Genomic DNA, 22,884 nt, shown 5'->3' with positions numbered 1-22,884 from the left:
CTGCAGGTGTCCGCCGCCGCACGGATTTCAACCAACGGGTTACGCCGGGCGCCCTCGTCTGAATATGCTCGTTCCTGCCGGGAAGAAGGATGGACGACGATGGTGACGACCGTCAGCCAGCCTTCTTCGTTGCGGTGCATGTTGGTGCCGGTTACCACTCCCCAAGCAACGCTCAAGCTTACAGGAAGGCTATGCACCATGCCTGTCTCGCAGCTGCCTCCGTTTTCTCTCAAGTGAGTATACTCTCTCCATGGTTGACAAGGAGGAGAGCGGGGGGCGGGGAGGGGGCGTGCGTTTAAAGCTGAGAGAGAGTTTGGTATGCATGTATGGCATATGCATACCAGAATTATACATGTACCTGTATATGTATTCATGGTACATTTGCCTGTAATAGTACATGTATCCACAGTATGTATGCATGAGGTGTGTGAAGAAATGAATGGCCTTTGTCTCTGTAAAGCCTGTCTAATGGAGACCTTGGCTTATGTGTAGCTAATATTGGGAGTATGGGGAGCCTCCTGACATGTTGCTATGTATACATCTGTTGAAAATTGCATGAATCTGCCTATCTGCATCTGAGATCATATTGTCCACCAATTGTCATCTATTTACAAGTGCCACACCTCCGTGTGTCGACACATGAACCACACAACTCAGAATGATCAATGAATGAAAAGGGGAGAGGCCTGGCAAACCCACAACCAAGGGCCATAAAAGGAATCAAATATGGGCAGCATATGGGGATAAATATGCTAACACCCCCTCTCAGCACTAGATGTTGGATGCTGAACAAACTCCAAGAAGGCGAAAATGAGGAGCCAAGGAAGCTTGAGACACGGACTTGGTGAGCAAATCTGCTGCATTCTCCGTTGAAGGATAATACTCTAAACAGAAATCTCCAACAAGAACTCTTTCACAAACATAGTGATACTGAATCTCAATGTGTTTCGTACGAACATGAAAAACAGGGTTCTTAGCGATGGCAATGCAACTCTAATTGTCACACCAAAGAAGAGTAGTTTCGGTAGAAGGAAAGCCAAGTTCTCCCAATAATCTCCACAACCAAATCGCCTGACATGCAGCATAACAAGCTACTCGATACTCCGCCTCTATAGAGGAAAGTGCCACAGTAGGTTGCTTTTTACTACTCCATGAAATGGTTCCCGACCCAAGTGAGAAAACGCAACCAGTGGTCGAATGCCAAGTATCCGGATCTCCATCCCAATCTGAATCAGTCCATCCAAGAAGAGTGCACCCCTGGCCATAGAATATGCCAAAATCCAAAGTACCACTCAAGTACTGAAGCACCATGAGAGCACACCACCAATGTAGCTGACGGGGCTTGGATGTGAAAGAACTCAATAAGCTGACTGTGAAACAGATGTTCAATCGGGAGTAGGTCAATCATACCAAACATTCGACGAGAACCTGATATTGTCCCAAATCAATCCTTGGAGAAGCATCAAGAAGAGAAAGCTTCTCTCTAGTAACCATAGAAGAAGATCCTGATCTACACCCAGTCATTTGAAACCTATCAAGAATCTGCCATGTGTACTTCTCTTGAGAAAAGAAAATACCTTGACGGGTTTGTCAAACCTCAAAGCCAAGAAAGCAATGTAGAAGGCCAAGATCCATCATCTTAAACTCTTTCTCCAAAGCATCCATGACGGAACGGATCCTTAGAGAATAAGAACCTGTGAAAATGAGGTCATCAACATAGACCACAATGATAATAACTAACCCCCTCTCAAGGAGGATATAAAGGTTCGAATCTGGAGGAGAACGATGTAGGTCAAGCTTCTAAAAGAACTTATCAATCGGCTGGTACCAAGCCCGCAGAGCCTGCTTCAGACCATACAAGGCTTTCTTCAGCCGATACACTTGGTCTTGTTTGCCTGGAGCCTCAAAACCCGGCGGCTGATCAACATACACTTCCTGTGTAAGCTCTCTATTTAGGAAAGCCGACTTGATGTCCATCTGGAATACGGGCTATCTATGATGTCCTGCAAGAGTAAGAACGGTGCGAATGGTAGTCATCCGGGAAGTCGGAGCGAAGGTCTCATTGAAGTCGACTTGAGGGCGCTAAGCTTAGTCCTTGGCAACCAATGTCGCCTTGTGCTTGTCCAAGCTGCCAACAGCTTTGTACTTCGTTTTGAAGATCCACCACACACCAATCGCCCTACGCTGTTGTGGCCTAGGCACCAAAATCCAAGTGCCATTCTGTTCTATAGCATCCAGCTTTGCTTGCATAGCACGACACCAAGCCTTATGTGAAAGAGCCTCGTGGGATCAGAAGGACCATGAATAATAGAGGACATAAGAGCACAGTTAACAAAAACGTTGCCCTGATGAATTTGTTTCCCTGTAACTCTGGAAGATCGCTTGAGAGAACTAGGCAGAGGAGCAAAAGAAAGCTCTCTCAACCCATAATCATGAATTGTCTGAAAATGCCATCTAGGCATTGGTCTGCTCGAGCTCGTTGGAGGAGGAGCAGAGTCATCATCATCATCATTTGAGTGAGAACCCACAGCCGGAGGTGTAACAGAAGCAGGGGGAGGAGGAGGAGGAGGCGGAGGAAGAAAAAGCTCACCACCCCCCTCTCTGAAGATGCAAAAGTCTCGTCAAACACCACATCACAGCTCACACCAACTTTGCTGGCCTGGTGATCATAAAGACGATATGCCTTGGACACAGAACTATATCCAAGAAAAGTTATATACTGAGACTTCGAGTCCAACTTGGAGCGATGCTCCTTAGGCACATGTACATACGCTGAACAACCAAATACATGCAAATGAACAACAGAGGGCTTCTCACCATGGAAAGCCTCATATGGAGTTTTATCTAGACGAGCAGCAGTTGGAGACCTATTTTGAATATAGACAGCAGGAGAAGCCGCCTTAGCCTAGAAACGTCGAAGTAAAGAGGAGTGCTCAAGCATAGTACGGGCCATCTCCATGATAGTCCGATTCTCTCTCTGCAACTCCATTCTATGATGGAGTATATGCTATAGTAAGTTGTCTCTGAATGTCCTGTTCCTTGCAATATTGTTGAAACTCCTGGGATGTAAACTCACCCCCTCTGTCAATCCTGAGAACCTTGACTGAAGAACCGGTCTCTTTTTTCACCTCAGTCCTCCAATCACAAAAGTGCTGAAAAGCCTCATCCTTGGTCTTAGCCCAAGTAAATTTGGAGAAGTCATCCACCATCACAAGCATGAATAACGTCTTACTCAAAAGATGCGGTACACATTAGACCCATGAACAAGTGCAAGTGATGTCGAAGATTTGTGTCGCCTCCTTCGGAAGGGCGGCTCGGTGTTGCTTCCCTTGTAAGCAAGAGGAACATCTAGAAGGGCGGCTCGGTGTTGCTTCCCTTGTAAGCAAGAGGAACATCTAGAAGTTGGAGCCTTGATGGTCGGGAAACCCTCGATCAACCCATCCTTTGAAGCTCGCCGAAGAAGTTGATGGCTCAAATGGCCAAACCGAGCATGCCAAAGAGCTAAAGAACCATGACAGAGCAAAGCGGTCAACTTGTATAAGCCACTATCTTGGACTCCCTGAGATAAGATGTTACCAGTCTCCTTATCACGAATAGTAATATCGTGACGAGAGAAGATCACTGACAAAAGATAAAATGCCAAATCTGGAATGTATAGAACGTCAGAGAAGTACCTCTTGTCGTCGGAGGAGCGGAAGATGGGGATGATGGTGCCATGTCCATGAACTGGCAACACGGAAGAAGAATCACCCAAAGTGATAGTGCCTGTCTTGGGAGTAAAGTCCTCGAACCAATCCCGATCAGGTGTCATGTGAGCAATAGCACCGCTATCCACAATCCAGGACCGAGACTGAGAAGTTATGCATGCCAGTGTACGAGAAGCCTTGGCTAAGAGAAGGATACCATCATCCTTCTTGGTGTGGGACACCGCTGTAGAGGTAGAGTCCTTTCCTTCTTCTTCTTGTAACATTGGGGCTGTTTATGACCCTTTTGTCGGAATGCACAGCGGAAATGAGACAACTGTTGTGAGAGAGAAAACGCAGAAGTGTAGAGAGACAGAAATGAAATAATATATTAGTGTCTCTAAGAGGCCATAATGGCCTATGAGACCAAAACTGAGAGTACATCTGGAGTTGGTGTCTCATCAAAGAGAACAACTAAATGAGACTAAAAAGTACAATAAACTGATTGTCCTACAGTTATAAGAACAGAACTGTAAGACTCCGAGATGATATTGAGTAGAAAATACTGGAAAATACTGAAAAATGTATATCAGGTAGATCCATGTATGCTGATTAGTTGAAGTGTTGCCCTCTCCTTAGATCAAGTATCTCCGCCGTGGGGCTGTCTAGAATGGAGAGGTCGTAGAAGGGGGTAGGCGCCTCCGATGCCGAGCAATAATGGCTCTGATCTGGCGATGGTGAGGTAGCCGTGTTCGGGATCCTAGTGGGCGTGGCCGACGAGCACGACATAAGATAACTGCTCTATCATTGGTGACTCCCTGGGAGCGTGGTCGGTGCCCTGATGGCCCAATGGAGAAGCTATCAAGAGGTGTCTGGGCTGGGTTGCTGGTGCTGGTGCCGGTGCCGAAGAAATCTGTTAGGGTCCTCTGTCTAGGTACATCATGGCTCGGCCTCCTGTCTGCCAAGAGGGTCTCTCTGTGTCTCATGAGCTCAAGTAGAGAGAGAGAGAGAGAAAGAAGCTGTATAAACTCTGCTATGTATACTAGATCCGGTACAGAAATGATACAAAGAAGTGTGAGGGGCAAGGGTGGTATTTATACCACTGTGGGCTGCTGGTCGGCCAGCCTAAAACAAGCCGACAACCCTATGAGAGCCCACGACTAGGAAAACCTCTGGTCGGCAGGAGATGATCAGTTGGCCAAGACCAAATCAGGCGGGCTGCATACAGATCAAGTCGGCCTAGAGAAAAACAGTCGGCCAGCTTTGAGGGTCCCCCCCATGACTAGCAAAACTGGGAAAAAATGTGGACACTGAGGAAAAATAGAGAAAACACCTATCCGGGCGGGCACACCCACAACAGAGTCCCTCACTCCCTATGGTATAGATAGGAGATAACTGCTAACACCCCCTCTGACAGAGCATCTGCTGAGGCAGAGGCTTCGTGAAGAGGTCTGTCGCATTGTCCTTTGTTGAATAATAAACAAGCAAGATATCACCAACCAAAATCTTCTCACGAACAAAGTAATATCGTATCTTTGTGTGCTTGGTCTGGGCATGGAAAACCGGGTTCTGAGCAATAACTATACAGCTCTAGTTATCGCATTGGATGACCGTGGGTTCCTTCTGTGGAAACCCAATCTCGCCAAGTAACCTTTGTAGCCACACAACCTCGCAAGCAGCACAAGCAGCCCGGTACTCTACCTCTGTAGAAGACAAGGCAATAGTTGGCTGCCTCTTACTGCACCAAGAAATAGCTTTTGAGCCAAGGGTAATTCCGCAGCAGCACAAGTAGCCCGGTACTCTACCTCTGTAGAAGACAAGGCAATAGTTGGCTGCCTCTTACTGCACCAAGAAATAGCTTTTGAGCCAAGGGTAATTCCGTATCCTGATGTAGATCTCCTTGTGTCTGGATCTCTTCCTCAATCTGAGTCACTCCAACCTCGGAGTCTGACTCGGTTCTTCGTTTCTCCTCTAGTGTCATAGAAGAGTCCATGATCCTTCGTACCCTGCAGATACCGCAAAATCCGCAATCCTGCGTCCCAATGAGTCTTCAAAGGTGTCTGCATGAATGAGCTCAATAGCCCCACTGGAAAACTCAAGTTCAATCTGGTGTTCAGCAACCAAATCAATGAACCAACAAGCTTCCGATACAAGGAGGCATCAACCTGCTCACAAGGATCATGTACTGTGTTAGTTTGGTATTCGGGTCCATCGGTGAAGAAATAGGCTTGCAGTTCTCTATCCCAAAGGCCTCCAGCAATATGAACATGCCGCTGTTGAGAAACAAAGAACCCCCTTTGGGTTTGCCTAATCGCAAGTGTTTGTTACGGGTCTTCCAGAGAGAGTGTCAACAAAGCATCATGAAAAGTAATTATTTACATCCAAGAAAAGATATAGCAGTAGTGTTAAAAACATCTTCAAAATAGCTATGGAGGAGAGAGTCCAGAGGCTACACCAGGGCACAACAGATGTGAGAGTCCTCCTTGCCCCATGCCCCATGTATGATGTACTACACCCCACCATCTCCACGGGGTGGAATTAGTAGTATACCACCTATCATGATTGTACATCTATAGCATGCTAGATAGTGACTGCATAGTGAGCTGCATATAACTAGGATTAGCTTTTCATTTCAGTTTTTCTTTCCATGATACTCAGGACATGGACTTGTTGTATACAGATTTGTCTCATAGCCCAATCTGGCCTTCTGTAGACGTTAATATATCTTTTCTTTTCTTCTTTCTTCTCTCTCTCTCTCTCTCTCTCTCTCTCTCTCTCTCTCTCTCTCTCTCAAGGCTGGGATAGGGCAGACATAGCTCAAGAGCTTCGAGAAGACTACATATTAGATACAGATGTACTTACAGCACAACTAAGCAAAGTAGTCCCCTTCGTGGACTTAGGAGACCCTATCTCTATTATAGTAAAGGGTACACAGGCAAAAGTCTCCTATATGGACAACAATGAGCAGTGATGAAGCAAACAAGGTCTCTCCAAGGGACAAAGGTATGGATAGCTGATGAACTCACCCCGCTACAACTCAAGAACAGATCGACAGAGTTGAATAAAGTTAAAGAAGCAAGAAAGAATGGCAAATGGGCAATATACAGAGGAGGACAAGCAATCATTAAAGAATTCCGTACCCCACCCCCCTCAAGAGCAAATCCATCCATGGATGAAATATAGCTATTTTTATTTTGAACCTCAATTTCGAACTAGATGCAATAGAACCCATTGTAATTTAAACTCTTAAGAGTCTTAAGAGTTCATTTTGAGTTATTTTTTTTCAGTTTTATGCCTCTTTGGCATCGATACCCAGAGTGGAATGTAAATGGATGTACCTGATCTGTCCCATAGGTCGGATTCGGCCTCCCGTGGACGTTAATATAACTTTCTTTCTTTCTTTCTCTCTCTCTCTCTCTCTCTCTCTCTCTCTCTCTCTCTCATGGCATTAGATGTGCTATTTATTGTACAGATTCGCACTTCTTCCCACTGGTTACTGATCAAGACTGGTAGATATGGACCACAAAGACTACTTGTAGAGGAGCGCATCTGTCGCTTGTGCAACATGGCGCTTAAGACAGAGGAGCACTATATATGCCACTGTCCAGTCTACTATGAGATCCGAGGGAGATTTTACTCTCTCTTCAGAGAGGGTTTCGGACCCTTCTCTAGAGTGATGGACTTCACTGACCAGAGATGCCTCGAACTTTTCTTATTGGAGCTATGTTGGCATAGGGAGGCGCTTCTACTTAGCAGTGGACCCATGATCAGAGGACGAGTACAAAGACATTTGACCCTAAGTCACACGAAACGTTTCTGGCAGGGAAACGTCGAACGTCGAAACGGCAAAGGAAACGGTGAGCATAGGTAGTAGGAAACGTCGGGGGGGTAGGATGAGTTTTAACATGACATTAAAGAACATTATATTGAAAATTGACATAGGCAAAAAGAATAAAGAAATCTCAAATTTCATAGATCAGGACATTGGAGTCAAGTCTTCTACATCAACTTGTTGCTCAGACCATTCATCTATGGGATCTTCTTCTATGACATCCCATTGATGACATGGACCCATCTTATATGATGAATCTTTTCGAGAGGTTAACCTGAGGTTACTATGGACATATACCAAATCCTCTGCCATCTTATGGCCAAGGCGATTGCGCTTGATGGAGTGTATGAAGCCATATGTAGACCAATTCCGCTCACAAGCGGATGCACTCGAAACTTGAGACAAGAGAGTTATAGCTAATCTTTGCAATTGAGGAGTACCTACACCATACATTTGCCACCATGCAACAGGAGATAACTTTAGCATGTCCCCAGGAGCGTCAATGTCTGCAAAATCATCCTGCTTCCCAATGTACCTTGCCAATTGAGCCTTGTAGATAGTCCTTTCATTGGCATTCTGACATATCCTGTCCAAGGTATACCTCCATCCTCTCATGATTTCCTTATCCTTATGTGCATTCTTTAAGAAAGGCAGTGGCATGAAGGGGAGAATGAAGCATATTCCACCTGTATTCTTTAAGAACAACATAGGATTGAGAAGAAAGGCAGTGGCATGAAGGGGAGAATGAAGCATATTCCACCTGTATTCTGCAATTGCACGAATTTCTTCGTGCATTGCTTCACCACTTGTATACTCCAAGAGCGTCTCCTTGATTTTCTCAAGTGCCTGGTCAATGCCCTCATACACAAAGCCCATGCATGGCTCGTCTCTGTCAACAATGTGAAGCATGGCCATAATTGGCCAACAAACCTTTACATATTTTTCAATCCCCTCCCAAAATGCAGCTGAAAGAATTTGATCCTCTACCTCCTGAGCAGAATTGCTTTGGCTCTTCCATTTCTCCCACTCCTGACTTGTGACAAGATGCTTCAAGGGTTCCTTCACCTTGGCAAGTCGATGGAGCATAAGGAAGTTTGAGGCAAACCTGGTATCGCCTGCTCTTATGAGCTTAAGCTTGGAATGCTTGCTAAACATTGCCCTCGTAGCATCATGATTGGCTATGAATTGCTGCACATTCTTACCGTTGTTTATAGCTGTATTCATCCACTCAATTATAGATAAGTCTTTGAGTAAAAGATTCAAGCAATGAGTTGCACAAGGAGTTCAGAAGATGTGCTGGAATTCCTCTTCGATGAGTTGACCGGCCAACTTGCAATTTGTTGCACTGTCTGTGATCACTTGAACCACGTTTTTAGGGCCAACCTCCATAATAATCTCCTTGAGAAGCTGCGCTATGAATTCTGCTGTCTTCTGGTTCCCACTTGTGTCCACGTCTTGAACAATACTCCATGAGAGTTTGACACCATGAAATTAAGCAAAGGCCTCTTCGCTGTATCTGTCCACCCATCTGAAATGATGGAGCAGCCATACTCCGCCCAACTTGCCTCCACTGGACAGAGGGAAGTAGCCACTCTTTCTCGCTCCTTCTCCAAGAGTGTGGTCCGCAATTTCTCATAGTTTGGGGCTTTATAGTCCTTCCCAAAAGAAGAAATAGCAGAAACCATGGCGTGAAAGTATGGAGAACGGGCAAGAGTAAAGGACAAACCATTAGCATAGAAACAGCGAGCCACTACCTCGTCCACTTCTTCTCTAGACGCATTTTGAAACATACTTTCCACCGAAGGCTGCGACAAGGATTGCTTCCCGGACGCATGTGTAGCATGAGTGATCTTCTGCTTCTTTTTGCTAGCACTTTCATGCTCTTCTCTAGCCATACGTGCCTTGTCTTCTGGTGAAACCTTCGAACAAAGTTGGATCCCCTCCTTTGTGATCCCCAACAAATGTGCGCGCACACGAGGATAGGATCCTCCAAACTCTCGATTACAAAATGAGCAAGCCCATTTTTTGGTCCCACCTTTACCAAATGCACCTTTCTCTGTCACGTACTTCCATAAAGGCTCCGGAGAATGTGGTGTTTTTACCCGAAACCCTATTGGTGGAGGACCTTGTGAAGCAGATGGTGAGGAAAACATATTGTGGCGAGGTTCAAGAAAACAGCGGTGCTCTCCTTCGGGTGATTGGTGGAAAAGCAGTGTCCTGTTTGTTAGCACATAACCACTCTCGTAAGAGTATGATGCTCGGACACTTGCACTTGCGGGCTCTCTCTCGGATGGCGTGGTCAAGGGATAGATAGCCTCTGATGAGAAGTGGACACTTGCAATGCTCAAAGATCACAGTACGTGGCGCACAATCAAAGCAGAAGCACTCTTTCCTAGGATTTCTACCCTCAGACTGTTTCTCCAGTGACATTGGAGGCAGACATGGTGATGGAGAAAGAAAGAAAGAAAGAAAGATTTTATTAACGTCTTCCAAAAGACCGAACTCGGCCTATGAGACAAATCGGAGTACCTGTATGGGGTATCCTCTGGTGGGGAAGCAGATGAAAAGCAGCTACTGTTGTTTGTGACCAGGTCGACGGCGCCAGACGACGCAACGCGCAGAGAACACGCAACGCGTTAAAAAACCAAGGCTTCACTTACGCGAAACGAAAAAGCCCAAAAAAAATTATAAATTATGGAGGCGATTTAACACGTGGCAAAAAAATAACGTGTCCCGTTTCCTGCGCGTTTCCGCGTTTTAGAAACGTTCGCCGCTGCAGGAAACGCTGAAACGGCGTTTCCGCCTGGGGGCGCAGTCGTTTCCTGCAACCCTGATTTGACCGACTATTTCAGTATTACTTTGCAGGTCACTGATCAACCCTAGACTCCCTTAGCATCTACATTGAGAGCCGCCTCTGGAGGAGTGACACATGATCGGGTGCTACAGCTTAGCGGAGCCAAACGTCCGAGGCCCAGAGGACCCAGCACGAGATCTCTTATGCACCGGAGAATACAATTGATCATAGCCAAGCACTAGCAGAGGCCTACCAGGCACTTTACCTCGGATGAGATTGGCCTCGTGTTACAGCATCCCATGCGAGAGTTTCTCCGATGACTCTCCCCCTCGGATGCTATCACTCATCTGATTGTACCCTCTTTATATTATCTTTCTTGTTCCGTAGACAGCTTGTATCGGACCTTTGATTGTAACTTTTGTCTCATAGGTCATTGTGGCCTTTTGAAGATGTTAATATGAGATTCGGGGGAGATACCACTGTTTCTTCAGGGAGGGATTTGGTCCACTCAGCAGAGTTATGCAGTTTCATGATCAGAGATGCTTGGGGGGATTTTTGATGGAGTTACGACGTCATAGAGAGCGGCTATTACAGCAGCTCCCACAACAGAGGGATATTACATCTCAGACACGGATCACTACCTTCTTCCAGCCACTCAGTGGTGGGACATCCTTCACAGCTCCTTCGGTCCAAACCCGGTTCACTCGAAGATGCACTATATCTACATCTACTGCCAGAGGAGTAACATCAGCCCGAGCGAGAGCGCTACGATCCAGGAGATGCCCCCGCCCACCTGGCCCTCGCCCCCGGGGCTCCACCAAACACAGATTGATGAGATCTTGAGGAGACATAGCAGAGAGGATAGACCCCAGATTGTGTCAGAATGCACAGCGGAAATGAAGACAACTGCTGTAGAGAGTAATACACAGATGCAAGAGAGAGAGAAGCTAGTGTAACTCTGCTATATACACCAATGAAATCCCGGAATACACAATGAACAGTGTGTGGGGGGCAAGGGGCCATTTTATATGGCCCAGGATGCTGGTCAGCCAGCACAAAACACAGCCGACAGCAGCCCACATTAGTTTTGTCAATGGGGAGCCCTAAGAGGGTCGGTGGTAGAAGACATCAATATTTCACCCTAATGTCATGAGCATCTCTTGGCATTTTAAAATAATTTTCTTGATTATTGTGGGTATGTATTATAAATGAATAGCATGCCACATGAACTTTAATGCCACTTGAAATCTTCTCCTTTACACCTTATCTGTCTCTTCTCCCACGTGTCTTCTACCAGGATTCAGGGACAAGTTTTGATGCTGTTGTAGCAGCTGTCAGGGTCTTAGAGGTAACAAAACATCACTTAAATTCATAGTAATAGTTTCAAAGTTACGTGAATTGCCTTTCTTGTTCTTTTTTTGTTAAATCAAAACAGTAATTGAAGAACTTCTTTAGATAATAAAATTGTCTAAGAGTTTGTGAGTTCTATACAGGATGCTCATATCACCAACGCTGGCACAGGATCCAATCTAACAGAAGATGGGATGGTGGAGTGTGATGCGAGCATCATGGATGCTAGGACTTGTGCTTATGGAGCTGTTGGAGCTGCATCTGGTAGGATTTGAAGCTTTGAAATCCTACTCGAAGTTGTATCTTTTCTTAAAAAATTCTAAACTAGAGAATTATAGTGTTTTGATAATCAATTTTACTTGGTGATAGATGGCGAGTTGTATAGCTTTTACTTATCTAGCATACCTCTTCTCCTCTTTATCTGATAAAGATACAGAAGGTAAAGCTCTCAGCCAAAACTCTGCGCGTGTGTGTGTGGTTTTGACATGGCATTCTCTCTCTCTTCTTTTAACTTTGTTTGTAATGACTGCCTAAACACTGGCCTGTGAGGAGGTGTGGGAGATTGTTCAATATAATCCCTGTAAGCTCTCAGCCCCGATTACACAGGTATGCAGCCAATAAAACTCTAGTTCAGTCAAATAGTTCACTTGATGACATGAATTCAGAGCTTGAGCTGGAGCTCCCACCTGACATCACTTCCCCGTGTACCTTAGCCGCCCGTGTGCTCCCCTCGTCGTCAGCCCCATCTGCAAGCCCCCCTGCCTGTTGCCCTCACCCTTTCGTGCGCAGACTGCCCCCCTTTGTTCCTGTTTTCCTGTGACCCACCGCCCAGCACCTTCTCGCTCCCCCGCTGCCCCCACTTCCCCTACTTTGCGCCTAGCCCCTCAGCCTCCGCCCCTGCCCCTGCCCCCGCCCTGCTTCAGTTCATCCTGCTTTCCGGCTTCCTGCCCCCCACCCGCTTCCTTCCCTTTCCTGCACTTAGCCTCCCCACCCTGCTGCTCCTTTGTGCCCTGCCTGCGTCTTGTTCACCCTCTCCTTCCCTTCCACCAGCCTCCCTCCCACTGTCGGCCCTCCTGTCTGCCTCTGCCTTCCTTCTCCCCCCCCCTCTTTCCACCTTCCTGCGGTGTCGAGGAGCCTTGGCAGGAGCTTAGCCTTGCTCCAGAGACTGCAGGAAGCAGACCCCAGATAGCCCGTGGCTGGAGTCACAACTGGAGACAGCATGCAGGGAGATATGTTAGATTGAGGAGAGGAGGGTGGAGTTCATGTATTATGCCCAAGCATTGTTCTGGACCCAGGCAGGAGACAGGGTCACGCGGGCTTTTTTTTGAGATTACAGGTCTTCACCTCAGGAGAGGGGGTCCGCAGGCTGTCATCCGGATGGTTGTATTGAGTCAGATCCCCCGCAGGTGCGGGCCATTGGCATAGATTTCTACAGGGTCTCCCTCGTTCTGCAGAGGTTCTTGAGCTCCCTCCTCTCGAGCACGAGGAGCTGAGTGATGCCCTTCAGGCCTTGCCTCGCAGCAAGTGCCTTGGAGCGGACGGCCTATCGGTCTCCCTTTTCCTTCATCATTGGGACCTCATGGAGGATGGTTTTGGGACACCTTCAATGAGATCATGATCACTGGCTGCATACCGAAGGGGCTCTCAGATGGGCTCATTCACTTGATTCCCAAGGAGGGTGGTGACTGTTTGGAGGTACGTCAGTGGCGCCCCATCACCCTCCTTGGCAGTGCCTACAAAATCCTTGGCAAAGCCATAGGCCGCCGCCCTTGGTTCACCTTCCAGGTCTGATTCATGGCATGCATATGGGGTTCATCCAGGCTAGAGGCATCTTGGATAACGTCTTCACCTTTTTGGGAGGTGGCCTACCACGGCCCACTTCTACAAGAGGATATGGCAGTGCTGCTCCTGGACTTTGAGAAAGTCTATGACAAAGTGGATTGGGCTTTCCTAGAGGGCACTATGTTTCAGATGGGATTCCCAGTAAGATGGATCTGGGGAGTCTCTGCACTTCTTTCTGCCGCCCCCTTATTCAGGGGGCCACAGGGGATAGATTTTAGATCACCAGATCAGTTCGTTAGGGGTGTCCTCATGAGCAGTTTTTGTAAGCGCCCTGTACAACGTGATATGCTTAACAATTAATATTCTCGTTTATTTTCGATGGTTATTCCACGCTTAAAATAGATGAATAACAAAACTAACTCCAAATAACTCAATGCTGAAATTAGTTACAACACGTGTGCATAAGATAGCAATACATATTGGAAGTAAAGTTGAGAGACATATGATGGAGCCAGATTGAGGGTTGAAGATGCCCCCTCTCTCCCCCCCCCCCCCCCCCCAAGGATGGGAATTTATTTCTACTCAATCCAAGTACTCTAGGATTGAGTTCAGTTACAATTAACCTGAGAGTGAAGAAGAAGTAATCTTCACTCTCACAGACTGTGCAAAAGTCTATGCTAATGAACAAACAAAAACAAGCAACTATGCAAATACATTTTTTTACAATACATAGATAGTGAGAAGCCCGAATGGGAGAGAGAGTATGAATTCGGCCTCTGGTAGAAACCAAAGTGCGGTAGACTAGCAGTCACCCTTCCACTTGTAGTCCATAATAAAAAAAAAAAATGTGATTGGAGCTAGAGTGTCCCAAATTTGAAATAAAACCGACACCTGTTGGCCCCAAAGCTTGGCGCCCCTTGCGGTATTTCTTTATTCAATTTCAAAAATATGTAAGGCTGAGTACAACAAAACCAGCCAAGAGAATACACCTGTATGTCCAATCTGGCAGCCCACAATACCTCTTAGCACAGAGGACTCACACACACAGATCTGTGTCTCAAAGCAACACTCTGTGCTTCCCTCTGATCAGCCAAGACCATTCAGCAGGACAGCCTTGAGCATACATCTGGCATATCTCATGCACATGATTCCACAACTCAGCACAAACATACATTCATTGTCCAATCTCTGTTTCCACCCTTTTCAATCTGCCATACCCCTCCTCTCACAAGGGGCCAGATAGCACAAATCTACAGCAGACATAAGCCAATGGAAAGAAAGACAGATGAACAAGTTCAGAGCTTACCAAATCAGCTCGTGGTTCTGCACTTGCGAAGCCAATCGTACCAATCTGTACTTGCCTTCTTGCAACCACTTGTTTGATGTATCAGATAACTCTGGGAAAGCTTAGCCTGCAGCTGGAGATGCACTGTGCTCTACAGGTTTGAACAGATCTGCCACCAGTTGTACCTACCCGTACAGGTTAGTAGAACACTACTGTACCTGTCCGTACAGTTTCCAGAGGTGTCTGTACTGTACTGGTCAGTACCTAATAGCAGCCGCCTGCTGACCGTACCTGTCAACACAGCCTGCACTAGTACTGTCCAGCGTCCCCTGCTCCTGACCTGTCCGGACATTGTACCTGCGCTCGTACAGTACTGTACCTGCAGTCGTACCAGCCTGCGTTGCCTGTACCTGCAACTGCAGCCGCCTGCAACAGCCGCCGCCAGTACCTAAAGTACGGTTTCCTGTCAGGGCCACCTGTACCTGCAGTCGTACAGCTCTGTACGACTTGTTTTCTTCACACACACACAGCAGCAACCAGATCTCTCTGCAGCAGCCGACTTGCTTCCCCTACTCTCCACGCTTGTTTCTTGCACGTAGGTTACACGCCTCTCCAAAAGCTAGAGAGAGAGAAGTGAGAGAGGCATGCAACTCCAAAAGTGGAGTGGCCTCTCTCCAAACTTATCCTAGGGCCCCAACTTTAATAATCATCAAAGTTCCCTAGGGGCCACTAAGGCCTAGGGGCAACCATCAATAAAACATTAAAAACATTAATGTCTTGGTCTCCCCTTTCACATCTGAAGTGTCCACACATCATTTCATTTGTTCGGGCACCCCAAATGTGAATCTTTTAATATTTTTGCTCAGCAACCACCATGCCCACACTTGTGCTGTTCCATTTTCACAGGGCCATGACATACCCCCCTCTTGAAAAATGGCAAGCGTCCTCGATTGCATTCTGGTGATACAGCAAAATATCCAAAGTGAAATATACAATATGGCAAGATCAGCGTCCCAATCTCTCTAAGCCATGCACATGTATCAACATTCACTGCAAACCAATGGCGTAGTAATAGTCCAAGTTGTATACCACTCTGAACCATACACAACCACAACATCCAATGTGACTAGTACACATATATCATAGAAGTCCCATAAACAAATGTACTGTCAGCCATCAGTACCTTCGGGTGAGATAAAAACTGCACCAAGCGACCTCTAGATGTCATCTGAGCCTGTCTGTATCAAGGGAGTGGAGGTGCTACCCCCCTCTTGAGCATCAGGCAATGCTCGAGACCCATGCTCTGCTGAACCTGAATGAGCCACAACAAGAGTCGGCTCTAACTCAAAAGCATCGAGATAAAGCTGCAAAACCTGAGGTGAATCTGTTAAGTCACCTTCCTCCGTCCACTTCGCATCCATCGGTGAATAGTTCTTGAACTTCACAAGATAGCGACGGGAAACTTCACCTCGTACCTTTCTTTCCTTATGTGCCAGTATCTGCTCTGGAATCAGAACCTCATCAAGTTCCTCAACTTCCGGCTGAGCCTCATCTGATACATCCTCAGGCACATCCCCACGGAAAGGTCTAAGGAGACTCACGTGAAAAGCATTGTGAATCCTCCAGTGATTTGGTAGCTTCAAACGATAGGCTACCTCACCAATCTTTTCCAATACCTGAGAAGGCCCATAATAACGCATGCTCAACTTAGGGAATAAGCGCTCTTTACCCTTCATCTTCTTGAGTCTAGCCTTTTCAAAGCGCAAAAGAACCCAATCACCCAATGCAAACTCTAAAGCACGTCTGTGACGGTCTGCGGCTTTCTTTTGCTTCTGCTGAGTTTTCTGGAGTGCCAACTTAACTCTCCGATAAGCTTCATCCATACTCTCCACATACTGATCAGCCTCAAAGATCTTATCCTTTGTATGCAAAATGGGTGGTACCTTCTTCCCTCCTTCCACAATCTCAAAAGGCGCCTTGCCTGTCGAGGTATGAGCAGTGTTGTTATATGCAAACTCCACTAGAGGAAGATACTTTTCCCATTGTTGCTTGTGCTCTGACACATAACACTTAAGAAGATCCAACACTGTAGAGTTAGCCTCTTCTGACTTACCATCTGTTTGTGGATGAAATGACGATGAAAACTTGAGAGTTGTACCCATGTTGTCAAACAACCCTCTCCAGCACAAACTCGTCATCCGTGGATCACGGTCACTAATGATAGACGTAGGCAAGCCATGATACTTGAAGATGTTCGCCATGAACAACTTCACCATATGATCCACTTTGATCATCTTACGCACGGGAATGAAATGAGCCTGCTTACTGAACCTGCATATGATAGTCTAAATGCCATCATTGCCTGTTTGTGTCCGTGGAAGATCAAATATAAAATCCATGGCAATGCTCTCCCAAGGTCTATCTGGAATAGGTAAAGGCTGTAATAACCCTAGTGTCTTTTGACGGTCAAACTTTACCTTCTGACATACGATGCATTGCCTCACAAAGGCATCAACATCTCTTCTCAAGGTTGGCCAATAAAAGAAAGTCTCCACTGCTTTTACCGTGGCGTCAATACCTCTATGACCTGCATACGGTGGAGCATGACTTTCAATCATAACCATGAGGCGCAATGGCGTGGTAACACACAGTCTGCCATGCATCAATAAAAATCCATCTCTGAGAGTATAGTGCTCATTCCGCTGACCCTCAGACATCTGATCATACAACCTTTCAAAGTCCTCATCATGGGCATAGTGCTCTTTCATTTCATCAAGCTCATGATGATAAGCAAGTGAAACTGCTGAGACCTGTGGCTTGCGTGACAAAGCATTTGCCACTACATTCTTTTTGCCTTCCACATGTACAATCTGGAAGTGAAACATAATACATCTGGCATATCTCATGCACATGATTCCACAACTCAGCACAAACATACATTCACTGTCCAATCTCTGTTTCCACCCTTTTCAATCTGCCATACCCCTCCTCTCACAAGGGGCCAGATAGCACAAATCTACAGCAGACATAAGCCAATGGAAAGAAAGACAGATGAACAAGTTCAGAGCTTACCAAATCAGCTCGTGGTTCTGCACTTGCGAAGCCAATCGTACCAATCTGTACTTGCCTTCTTACAACCACTTGTTTGATGTATCAGATAACTCTGGGAAAGCTTAGCCTGCAGCTGGAGATGCACTGTGCTCTACTGTTCAGGTTTGAACAGATCTGCCACCAGTTGTACCTGCCCGTACAGGTCAATAGAACACTACTGTACCTGTCCGTACAGTTTCCACAAGTGTCTGTACTGTACTGGTCAGTACCTAACAGCAGCCGCCTGCTGACTGTACCTGTCAACACAGCCTGCACCAGTACTGTCTAGCGCCGCCTGCTCCTGACCTGTTCGTACACTGTACCTGCACTCGTATAGTACTGTACTTGTAGTCGTACCAGCCTGCGCTGCCTGTACCTGCAACTGCAGCCGCTTGCAACAGCCGCCGCCAGTACCTGCAGTACGGTTTCCTGTCAGCGCCACCTGTACCTGCAGTCGTACACTTGTACCTGCAATCGTACAGCTCTGTACGACCTGTTTTCTTCACACACACACAGCAGCAACCAGATCTCTCTGCAGCAGCCGACTTGCTTCCCCTACTCTCCACGCTTGTTTCTTGCACGTAGGTTACACGCCTCTCCAAAAGCTAGAGAGAGAGAGAAGTGAGAGAGGCATGCAACTCCAAAAGTGGAGTGGCCTCTCTCCAAACTTATCCTAGGGCCCCAACTTTAATAATCATCAAAGTTCCCTAGGGGCCACTAAGGCCTAGGGGCAACCATCAATAAAACATTAAAAACATTAATGTCTTGGTCCCCCCTTTCACATCTAAAGTGTCCACACATCATTTCATTTGTCCGGGCACCCCAAATGTGAATCTTTTAATATTTTTGCTCAGCAACCACCATGCCCACACTTGTGCTGTTCCATTTTCATAGGGCCATGATAGAGTAATCAGCCTTCTTGTTGCTGTAGAGCTGTACAATGGCTGCAACTTTGTACTTGATCCAAAGATGAAGAGAAAAGAGACCTTCTAAAGATCACGTGGAAGCGTTGATGGAGAGGTAGGGGTTGTACCCAAGTGGTGTGAGCTTCTTTAGGGTAAGGACTGAATTACAGCAAGGGAGTTGTGTGTAAAATGAGAGGAAAAGGGTTGTATTTATAGGAAAAGAGAGCTTCAAGGCTTAAGAGAGAAAGTAAGGCTGAAAAAGACAAGTGTCCAGCCACATGTTAGAAGGTGGGACAAGTGGAGGGACACTTGGAAACTCAAGTGACAAGTGTTGGGACACTTGTCCATTCTTCTAGAACTTTTTGTGGTGAGGTGTCAACTACCAAAAAATAAAAACCTCCAAATTTAGCAAGCACAGTTAGGATGCAAAAATTACTAAATATAGTAAGTGATTACTAAATTTTAGGAAATCTCTATTTTTTAGGGTTAGCCTTCTTAGGGCAAACTGAGGTCCCTATCTTTTAGGGCCCGATCCTAGATTTAGGGACCCCCCAATATGGGAGTCAAATGAAAGCTCTTTCCGTCCATATTCACAAAACAGTAATGGTTTTTCAATTTGATGCATCTAACTCATGTAAAATGAAAATCAAGCAATCACTCTAACATAGACTTTAATTGGTCATGCCATCTTATCTCCAGGCCTTGCTCTGAATCCACCTTTGTCCTCTTGTGCTCCTATCTGGTTCATAGTCTTTATCTGGCTGCCTCCTCTGAATCAGCACCTGAGAAGGTACATGGCATTGATCATGCACATGATCTAACCCACACTCCCAGGCATCAATCCTTTCTGTGTGCGAGCTTGACCCTGGTATGCTTGAGTTCTAGCCATAGGCGCCCAATCAGGTCATATAGGTGGAAGTGTGTACTATCCATGTTCTAGCCCACTACGTGGACCCGCCACCATGACCTATGGCCACTCACTAGCCAGCTCCTATGCACGAATCTAACCAAATGAATGGATTTTCTTGCTTATCTAAATTCAAAGGAAAACATGAAAAGCATAGAAGAAAGTATAATTATTACAAAGGATACAAAGAATTCTGTCTTTCATTTTGTGTTGAGTCATGACAGTTTTTTGTCTGCGCAGGGACTTCATGGCTACAAGGTCTTCATCTCACCATTAGATCGCACGAAGAGCTTCTAGACTCAAAGTTCGTGGATCATACCACCGCCTACCTCTCAGGAGAGGAAGGGAATCTTCAGAGATTTTCATAGTCAATCAAGGACTTCTGCTTGGCTTCAGGCGCTTATATCAATTGGCACAAGTCATGTGGTTTTGGGTTCAATCCTCACCCACCCCGGCTTAGTGTCTAGTTGAGTCTTTCGAATGGATGCCCAGAGGCGCCTCGGTTAGATATTTGGGATATTAGGCAGGGATTGATATCTTGTCAAAGCAGCAACTTGCCCCTCTACTTTTGTGCATTTGGAAGAAGCTCCTTTAGTGGAGCATTGTTCAGTTCTTCCTCGCTGGAGCATTGCTCAGCTTTCCCTCGCTGATCAAGTGGTGGTGTCCAAAGCATGCCGATCCATCCAACTTGTCAAGGATGTCGTCTATGCGTGGAATCGGAAACCGATTCTTGATGGTAAGCTTATTCAAAGCTCTATAATCCACACACATACGAAACAATATGGGGAAGAGTTTGGCTGAACCAAACCCTTCTTAAGAAGCTCATTCACTTGCTTCATGATCTTCTCTTTTTGGGATGCACTTACACGATAGGATGGCCTATTAGGTGGTGAGCTACCCGGCACAAGATCAATGTGATGATCTTCCGGTCGTACGAGTGGCAACTCATTCGTAACTCATCAGCAAAACAATCATTGTGTTCTTGCAAGAATTTTAGCCTATCATTACTAAGAGTATTTACATGTACAATATTTTTCTCAACATGATCTCGTATAAAAATCAAGTACGCAAAAACACTCTTTTTCATTACTTTCTTAATTTGTACATGCGATACAAGGGAAATGGTATCACCCTCTTAGAGCATCAATTACGTGCTCTCGGCCTTTATGCATGAAGGTGATCCTATTGGTCTTGTAAGCCTTGCACGGATCAATACGTGTATGCCAAGGCTTTCCAAGCAATACATCACAGCCATTCAAAGGCGCCACAAGAAAATCCTCATGATCCACATAGCCTTGAATGTGTATGCGCAACTTGCCAAAAATAGGCATGACCTGCACTTCTCTACCAACAAAGGCAGCCCCTGCTTCAATTTGAGGACCCATGTTCTCCACTTCAATACCCAAAGCAGCTGGATATGAAATTTTCAGATGCACAATCATCAAACATGAACAAAGCGGGCTGATCCTTGAGCTGTCCCCAAGCTTTACATACAACCCTATGTTTGCTATCACGTGAAGTGTTGCCCTGCACATCCGGAACCATATGCACATTAGGCTTTGATGCATTTGCATTATCACGCTTCTTCTTCTTTGGGCATGCCTTTGCAATATGCTCGGTGCTACCACAAGTAAAGTATTTCCCCTCACTCATATATTGCTTTTTCTACTCCGGAGTGACACCATAGTCTCTTAGTTTGAAGGGACGCTTCTTGGTAGTGTTATTTTCAGCCTTTGGACCATTTTTATCTTGGTTTTGGTCTTTTTTAGGTGGCTATCCATCATTTTGCAGGTTTTGGACAGCCCTCTCTTTGCCTTGAAATGAGGGTTTAGCCTTATTGGATCGACTCAATTTGAGTTCCAATTGCTCGGTGGCAGTGGCGGCTGCAATTAGTTGGTGTAAGGTATGACCAGGATACATTTGTAGTCCCGCTTTGTACACGGGTTGCAAACCCGATTGAAACCTTCTCTTCCTTTCTGTCTCGGTGACATGCATAAATGGAGACACCTCCAAAAGCACTTTCCAAAACTTTTGTACATGTGCATTTACCAATTCCCTCTCATTTTGCTTCACCCAATCCCACTTCATTGTTATCTCATTCAATGCATTGGGAGGCAAGAATTGAGCATAGAACCTCTCCTTGAACTCTTCCCACGATCTAACAGAATTCGGTGAGAGCTTCACTGTGAGCCACCAATGGGCAGCATTGCCTTTCATGAACATGCTTACATGTCGGATCATGGATTTCTGAGTGAAATCCTCATCACTGAAAGCAATATCAAACTGGGCAATAAAAGCAAGTGCCTTTGATGCATCATATTTCCCATGATGTGTGTCAAACTTCACAGATTTGTCTCCGGCTTTGAAGTCACGAGACTTTGATGCATGTGCAACATGTTTTCTCCCATGTTTGTCTATTGGGATAGCCCTTGTGTCTGGCATCATTTTTGGACCAAAAGGTGATGTATAAGGCATAGATACATGTGCCTTGTAAGCATGAGGCATGGCTGGCCCCGCAACATGCATTGATGCATTTTTAGCGATAGCTTCTCCCTCACGAGCACACTCGAAGGCATGAGTGGCATGAGAGATACGCGGAATACCTGCACCAACAGAAAATTGCAGCCCATGTTGCATGTGTTGTGCATGCACATTTTTAGCCGGCAATGGCATTTGACATACATTTTGATCACTGCCATAAACATTATATCCTTCACAGGCTACATAAGGTATTCCTGCATGGCGTGAAGTCACTGATTGTTCCTCTCCCATAGCATGGAGATTCATCCTCTTAGACATAAGTTCTTGTTCGGGCACTTGTGGGGATTCCAAGACATGTGGGATGGTTGCCTTTTCTGCATAGGCATCCTCGGTACGAGCCAAGTATGCACGTGCTGCGTCTCTCGGTTGCATGTGCAACTCTGAGCAATCATTGCCATTGCATGATCCATATAAGATTCAGCTTTCTTGGCCTTCAAACGGTTATGTACCAATGGATCCTCGCGGCGGTAGAGATTCAATTCTTCTTGTTGTGCATGGAGAAGAGCCTGCATACGAGTAAGTTCAGTCCTCAAGACTAAGGACTCTTCTTCTTGCATCTTCTCTTTTCCACGGGACGGCTGTTCCACATATTCATGTTCCCTATTGTGCACCACATGAGTTTGCTCATCTTGTAAAGCATTGGAGGCATGCATTTCATTGTCCCTACCTCTTGTATTAGCATCTCCAACATTCATTATATGGCTGTCCATAATGT

General features: G+C 46.0%; 2 protein-coding genes across 5 annotated transcripts in view; one reads left to right on the top strand and one right to left on the bottom strand.

Annotated features, from left to right (window-relative positions):
* The window catches only part of LOC147610319 (N-terminal nucleophile aminohydrolases (Ntn hydrolases) superfamily protein), a 46,914-nt gene continuing 24,030 nt past the window's right edge, over nucleotides 1-22,884 (top strand). Inside the window, exons 1-3 of one of the 4 annotated variants that reach the window (XM_086786335.1) lie at nucleotides 1-233; nucleotides 11,607-11,657; nucleotides 11,803-11,923. In XM_086786335.1, the coding sequence (XP_086642461.1) occupies nucleotides 90-233; nucleotides 11,607-11,657; nucleotides 11,803-11,923 (316 nt within the window). In that variant the 5' untranslated portion in view covers nucleotides 1-89. The remainder of the gene's footprint in view (nucleotides 234-11,606; nucleotides 11,658-11,802; nucleotides 11,924-22,884) is intronic. The other 3 variants (XM_086786332.1, XM_086786334.1, XM_086786333.1) reach the window with 3 other exon arrangements.
* Nucleotides 7,660-9,668, bottom strand: LOC147610320 (uncharacterized). Its single transcript, XM_086786220.1, has 2 exons — nucleotides 8,958-9,668; nucleotides 7,660-8,793 (listed from the first exon to the last, which is right to left on the bottom strand). Exons 1-2 carry the CDS (start codon nucleotides 9,666-9,668, stop codon nucleotides 7,660-7,662), a joined length of 1,845 nt encoding a protein of 614 aa, XP_086642346.1.

Source organism: Cibotium barometz, chromosome 49, assembly GCF_041138505.1.
Source record: "Cibotium barometz isolate CiBa-2024 chromosome 49, ASM4113850v1, whole genome shotgun sequence".
NCBI lineage: Eukaryota > Viridiplantae > Streptophyta > Polypodiopsida > Cyatheales > Cibotiaceae > Cibotium > Cibotium barometz.
Note: the sequence above shows the minus strand (reverse complement) of the source record. Positions and strands in the feature narration are given on the sequence as shown.